General features: G+C 38.5%; 1 protein-coding gene across 4 annotated transcripts in view; it reads left to right on the top strand.

Annotated features, from left to right (window-relative positions):
* The window catches only part of ST3GAL6 (ST3 beta-galactoside alpha-2,3-sialyltransferase 6), a 56,065-nt gene extending 50,368 nt beyond the window's left edge, over window positions 1-5,697 (top strand). For all 4 annotated transcript variants that reach the window (XM_077342041.1, XM_077342040.1, XM_077342043.1 and 1 more), the window contains exon 10: window positions 1,257-5,697. In XM_077342041.1, coding sequence (XP_077198156.1) covers window positions 1,257-1,343 — 87 coding nt within the window. In that variant the 3' untranslated portion in view covers window positions 1,344-5,697. The remainder of the gene's footprint in view (window positions 1-1,256) is intronic.
* Window positions 5,698-7,427: the final 1,730 nt, after the last annotated feature.

The following is a 7,427-nucleotide window of genomic DNA, read 5'->3' on the forward strand; positions in this document are numbered from 1 at the left end:
TTTTAAATGTCCCCCAAAATAGTGCTCCTGAGGGACATGGGGCAGCATTGGGGGAGTTGGAAATCTGCAGCCAGAAGGAATAATTAGCAAATGTTAAATTACTGGGAAATTTCCATCCCAGTGTCCAGAAAACTAGTGAGAAAGGTGAGGCATCAAGCTAAAGTGGATGGCATGTTCCTGATCCAGGGATCTTTCATCATTTCTCACTTCAACTGCATTTATTTTTTCAACTAATTGATCCATTATATTCTTCAGGCCACTTTATTCATTACTGTATGACTATGAGATGTTTTAATTGTATGCCTAAAACTATGGAATGTGCACGTGCTATGTATTCCCCAGTGTGAAAAGAACTTTCAAACACACACAAACACATCTCAGAGCTGCTGCAGTATTCTAAACGCTAAGATATCCTCCATTTCAGCACGGCTGCCAACCAGGCACCATTGGCATAGTTTGAGAAAAATTTGAAGGGTGACTCTATGCAACTGGGCTCCCCCTTTTTGCCATTTGGGAAATTTTAATAACAGTAAGCATTTATACAGTATTTTGGAGGGGTCTAAGCACTTTGCATTCATTGTCATCTTGTAATCTTTAAAATAACCCTGTAAAGTTGGTCAGTATTCCTCTTTTCCAATTGTCAGTTCAGGGACTGAGACCTAGAAGCTGAGGGACTCTGAGCTTGTGGCAGAAACAGAATTTGCACCGGGATTTCTTGATTCATTGTCCATTTGTGTAACCCTTGTAGGCACACATGTTCTTATGTAATTGTGCTGACCTTGATCTTCAAGAAGACCCACACTCCTGCTACATACAGACCTGCATAACTTACAGTTTTGCTGAATCATTCCCCACACTGAAGTTCAGTTTTTAGTTGCCTCTGTGTCCTGTCAGAGCACAAAATATCATTTGTGATTGAAAGATTAACTGAGAAACAACTTGCATACATGACCCTGCTGCATATTTGCATATGCTTCCAGGTACAGAAACCTCTGCACAAATCATTATGACAGGTTACCCTTATCTGGTCCTGCCACAGACATGCCAATAATTGAGCAGACTGCACTCAATTGCCTTCTGTCAGTCTCGGGCCTCAGAAACACAATGACAGGTGATTTTGTGGTGAATGCACCCATAAAATGCTGTGAATTGGGGACATCTAATTTTCTTTGGATTTCTCAGTGGTAGGGACCCCCTCCCCCCAGTTTGCTCTTTCCCATAATCACTGAATTCTGTATGATTTTTATTTCACACAGAATGGGTACCATGATATTGCTGCTGAACAAAGGCTTTTGAAGGAGCTTAGAGACCACAACATTGTGATCAACTTAACAGAAGAATAAGAATGCAAGGACAATTGCTACTTTCTGCCAAGATTGAGTTTTTTTGGCATTTGGACACATTTATTTTTTTTAAATGTTCATTGCTCTCAAAATACTTAAGAAGAAGCACATGGAAGCCATGCTATGCATGTCTCCCAGATGTAACAAACGTAACAGAATGCCTCTGCCTTGATGGTTAATATTTGAACAGCAAGAACTAGAATTGTTAACTGACGTGTGACTATTTTACTGTTTACATTTGAGAATGGCTAGAAAAGAGAAGGGTTAGAGAAAGTTAAAGTGTGGGAGGGGGGGCTCTGAACAAACAGTCTTGTAAGACAGGATATCATACACAGAAGGCTGAACACACACAGGTTTCCATGAAGGAAGCACACCCCTGGGTTAAGAGAGCCAGAGAACCAGATTCAAATCTCTACTCTGCCATGGAAGCTCACTGAATGACCTTGAACTAGTCAGTCTCTTTGAACCTAATCTATCTCACAGGGTGATGGTTGTGATGGTAAAATGGGGGAGGGAACAAAGATATCTCCCATTGGAGACAAAAGGTGGATAATATGTACTTGCAACTCTATTGTTTGCTCTAAAGCTAATGCCTAAATAACATTGGTGACCAGATGCTGATAATCTAAATCTTCTATCATTAGAAATTCATATTACAGAAAGAAATCTCCTTTTGATCAATGGAACTGCAGATAAAACAGTTGAGTTATTGGGATAGCTTTGGAAACACTTTCTAATAGCTCTGAAATGGCTACATTTCTCTCCATTTTAGTTCAGGTCCATGTGATTAGTTAGTTAAGTTAGATAGATAGTTAATTTTATCCACTGACTCCAGAAAGCTCAGGGTGGTGTATATAGTTCTTCCCTCCATTTTATCTTCATAACAGCCCTTTGAGGAAGGTTAGGTCAAAAGAGAGTGACTGGCCCATGGTCACCCAAGTGGGCAGCATGGCTGTGTTTCTGCTTAAGTGTGTTAATGTAGATGTCTCCAAGAAGCTGCAGTGGTGGCTGAAAGCATCACTTGGAGGCCCCTGGCCCATTGAGTTCTTGATGGCTGCAGTACCTAGGATGTTCATTGCAAGCAGCCAATAGTTATCATCCCCTGGCACCTTTTTGTATCTAAAGGGTAAACATCCCCACCCCCAAATTCTATGCTGTAATAATGTCTAGGCACAAGGCTGAAGTTTGTGTCACATCATGGCAACCTAAAAGTTGAGATATGCTTTAAATGTTGGCCCATTGGTCTTCATAGCTCCATAGCCAATATCAGCTTAAAAAGTTTAATCAGGATCTAATATAAAATTAATAAAAATTGACACTGTAAGGCTTCCTAGAGAGACTTTTCACCTAACAAATAAAGACTAATGAATAGATTTTAACAGCTTCAAAGGGAAAACTGAACAAATTTGGCTTCCTCAGTTTTGTATAAGCTTCCTCAGTTTTGTATAAGCTACTTACTTTGTTGCTTTGAGTCCCATCTGGTTGGTGTCGTAGGCCAGGCAACCAAACAGTTGAAACCACAGCATGGAGGATTTGCCAGCCTCAGTTTTCAGACTGTTCAAGAAATGGAAGACCTAAGTCAGCGTCTCACAGTATGTATTACAGAAGGTCATGTGATCTTTCTGAATGTCTATCAGCTGTGTGGAAATTAACACACAGTATGATCAGTGTACCTGCAATATATTTCCCAGGGCTGCCTACATATTAGGGGCTTGTCCTACCATTCCACTCTCCAATGGGCAACATGTCCCTCTGAGGCAGGCTTTTAGCATTGTTGGAATACCATCACCATTAGTTGAGTGGAATTGATACAGCTGGTTTCTGTGAGTGGAGAGCTTTGAAATTCAGGGCATCTTTAAAATCATATTCCCAAGAGTATGGACTAATGATGCTGCCTTAGTAGTGCCAAAAATCAACCTGACCACAAAATCCTCACTCAAGCTTTGCTCCAAATCTTTCCTTAAATGCTGCTGCTCTTTCTTTTCTCCCTGTCTCTGCTTCCCAGGTTTTCCTCAGTGCAAACGGTTGCAAGAGCATTACGGTATTATGTATGGTTCCTGGATGCTGATTATCAAGGGACAGCAAAACCATATGATAAAAAATAAGGATGTGTCTGAATAACTAACATTTCCCAAGAAAGCGAGTTATTAAAAACCAGCATCCCTATCACTGTTTGTCCCTGTAACTTTTTTTTTCAGGGATAAATCAGTAAATAAAGAATCTTTCCAGGATCATATTCAGTAAAGCCAGGTGAATAAGGAATTCTTACATGGGTAGATATACTTGTTGAATTTATTTAAATATTAAGTGTTATTCCTGAGCTTACTGTTGATTTGTGCCCCAGGAAAGACTACAAGGAACACTCCCTCCAAATGTAACTTCTTCTGCAGTCCCCACTTAGACACGCTGCTGTTTACAAATGCAATAGAGTGTTCAGACAATTATCAGAAAAATTTTAGAGTAGCTCCTGAGTAAATTTTATTTTTGGCTTCAATCCCAGTTTTACAATTAACTGCAACACTTTTTAATGAAATGCTTTACAGGCTATTTAAAACTGATTTGAGCCCTTTTCACCTACTACAATTTTGGCACTCTCCTACATACTGAGAGAGAGCACTGTGTGTGATCCCCTTTATATATGCCATTGCCACCTTTAATTTTCAACTTTGGCATGCAGTACCAGAAACTCAGTTTTGTTGCATGTGCATGTGCCGAAGCTTAAATATACCCATGCTGCCCTGTTCATGCAAAATGGTAATTGCATCTGTTGGGGCACACAAGGTAGGAGCACCAAAAAAGAAAAAAAGTAAATGGTCTAAAAGGACAGTTTTCATAAAAATTAAGGAATGCACAGCCATAATAATGCACAACCATCATAATATATAATTCAAAAAAGGCTTAAACGTGCATTTATATGCAACAAATGTGCATATATCACCAGTGTCCTAGGCTCAAATTTGATAGTGTTTGTAATTCATATGATCATCTCATTGAGTCACAGGTGAAAAACCCAGTTATTTATGTAAAAGTGGCAAAACCAGTAATAAAAATCAGAAAATAGCTGCATCATCTTAAATCCTGAGAAGTTATGCCATAAGCCCAAGTTATGCCATAAATTCTTCCATTCTTTACTCTTCCAGCCTCTTTTGGTATCATTCCAATTCTTCTATATTGATGTGTATTATTATGTTTTTTTAAATTTTATATATATATATATATTATGGTGGTTGTGCCTTGATTTATGTGATTGTATGAAAATTGATAGCTTTTTTCATATTTATTGTTTAGAATCCTTTTTATTTTCATGTTAGTTACCTAGATTACCTAAAGGATTTGCTTTTGCTACTTCTATTTGTATACTCCTGCCAGCCAGGAGAAAGATATAGGGAAGGCAGAAAAGAGAAATCTGAAGAATAACGGTCCACATTTTATCAAAACTGTTGATATATGCCACCATAAAAAGTGAGAATGTTTGCATTTCATACTTACTTTGCACTTACACTTATAAGCCAAATTTACATCTTTACATTAAAATACAGCACTGATTTTAGACAATGTCCGTCCATAGATTGCCACAATTTACCTTTCAAGTCTTATCCGTCAATATTCTTGTACTGCAAAGTTACCATTTCCTATTTCAAGCCGCTTTCTTGAATTTTACTTTTAATATCAGTCCTGCGGTATCTGTGAGTCCCACAATTATGCAAGAAATCTCAGGTCCCCCATCTTGCGCTCTGTTTCATCATGGTGCTTTCTAGGATTATTGAGCTGTAGCACCAACCCATGATGTAATCCAGGAGGTATTGCATGAAAACTGCTTTTGTTTTTATCCACCCATCACTGAAGTCAGCTGAATAAGTAACATTGGACTTCACTGGTTTTAAGTTTGAGTTTTAAGAGATGGATTCATCTTTACCATTCTTTGGAAGTATGCTTTCAAAATTGGTTTGACAATTTAGAAGAATCCTAGAATATGTGAAAAAAACAACAACCATGCATTTCAGATTTTCCGCCTTGAATCATTTACAGAGTAGGGGATTGCATTTGTGCGTGTCAGGCAAACGTTATTCCGTCCTAAAATGCATTAGCCCTAGTTGGGAGGGAGGAGAAAAATGTGACAATAACCATGTCTTTTCTGACACAAAAAATGATCTCAAGTTTCTTAATGTTTGCTCTCTTTGTGCGTACACTTTATGTAAATGTATGGGGTAATGTACCATGATAAATGTAAATAATTGGCGCTTCAATTTTGTGTTTGATGTCACGGACCCAAATTTGTGGGGCCATTGTTCATGTTTGTTTAAATTTATTAATTTAAAGACTTATTTTTTTTATAATAAACATGTAAAAATGGTCTCTTTGTTGCCGACTTTCTAACATCATGTACATGCAGTTGTGCTGTAGTGCAGCTTAGATGGCCTGGGCAATACTGGTTACAATATCAAAACAATGTTAGCCTTAATTGAGATCACTGTCACTTTGCATCATATAAGACAGTCTCCAGATGGCTATGCAAAAGAAAAAAAAGAAAGATGTAGTTTTGGGAGCAGTAAGTTTGTATGTTGTACTCTTCCGTCTTCAAAACTTTGAAGAACTTTTCACATTATTGCAGAAATGGTCCCACGCATGGCCTCAAGAGTAAACTATATCTGCAGAGTAATCATAAACAGGTCTACCCTGACTCCAAATCAGGTCTATTGAGGTTACTTCTAGGAAAGAGCTCTGAGGATGGCCCTTTTAGGGTTTACTGCCTTCACCAGGATAATCATGAGTTAGTTTCAAATGGTGGGATGGATAAATGATTGGCTGAATACTTAGGGTTCATTGTCTCAGTGGTAATTACCTTGATACTCATCCAGCTTTTGAATCCCACTCTAGCTGGGGAATATCTCATCTGTATATAAAGTTAGTAGGGAAATAGCTTCTACAAGAATTGCTCCTGGCCCTTCTGATACACAATGGGGCAGCTGCAGTCTTAGAATGCAGTGTATATCTTGGGTAACTTATTCTAGGCTGCTACATATACAAAATCCAAATATTTCTAGGACATTTCCCCTTTCTCTAGGACATTTTCTACTTGCTCATAGCTTTTAGTGTCTGCTGCAACAGTGCTAAAGATCTATAAACAAAAGCCAGCTACCACATAAATATTTGAAAACAAGGCAGGAGTTTCCATGGCCATACCCCTAGCTGGTCGAGGAAATTTCTGTGGAAATGGATGCAATGCAGGCACAAGCCTGGCTCCAGTTATATTGCTACTCTAGACAAAGAGATGGGCCCAGGTAGAATCATTTCACTTAAGCCTCTGAGAAGGTTTAATATGAGCACTTTCCTAAACTCAGGTTAACACTTCTGGTTCCCCACTCAGCACAATCTAGTACTAGCCGTGTTATTCTGTTAGAGCAAAAAAAACAAACAAACCCTGACTTCTTGCAATATAAACATTAACATTATTGAAGTATATGCTTTTGTTGGATATCACTGCATCTGGTAAAGAGGGTTTTAGCCCACAAAAGGCACATTCTTCAGTAAACCTTGGTCTTTAAGGTGCCTCAAGACTCTTCTGTTTCTTTCACAGTAGTAATGGCAGAGTTTAATTATGCCAAGAGAAAGGAGTAGCTGGCTGCTTAAAATAATAACAGTTTTATTAAGAAAAGCAAACTTGGTATACAAAGAGGAGAGGTAGACCTAACTGTCTAACTGTTCTGTTAATTCTGGAGGCAAGCAGGGAGGAAATGTGCTCGAAGGAAGTTTTCAGAGAGCCAGTCATGATGCTGGTGGAGACTGTTAAAATAACAGGATATTCCTAATCTAACTGTACAAAATTGACATCTCCTCTGATGCCCCCTGTTGGATATTCCTCTTGACTCACGCACACTACAGATCTTGCATATTCCATCAAGCATTCCATGATCAAACCTTTCTCTTCAACAAGGTTTAAATTGTCCCTGAATGTTCCGTGGCATCACAGCAATTCTATCAAACATTGTCCAGCAGCATCATTCTAATGTGTAAGAAAACAGTGAGAAACACCTTTGTATACCCAGATATTGTTTTTCATAAAATGACCAGAGGTAAATATGC

Source organism: Paroedura picta, chromosome 6, assembly GCF_049243985.1.
Source record: "Paroedura picta isolate Pp20150507F chromosome 6, Ppicta_v3.0, whole genome shotgun sequence".
Taxonomy (NCBI): Eukaryota; Metazoa; Chordata; class Lepidosauria; order Squamata; family Gekkonidae; genus Paroedura; species Paroedura picta.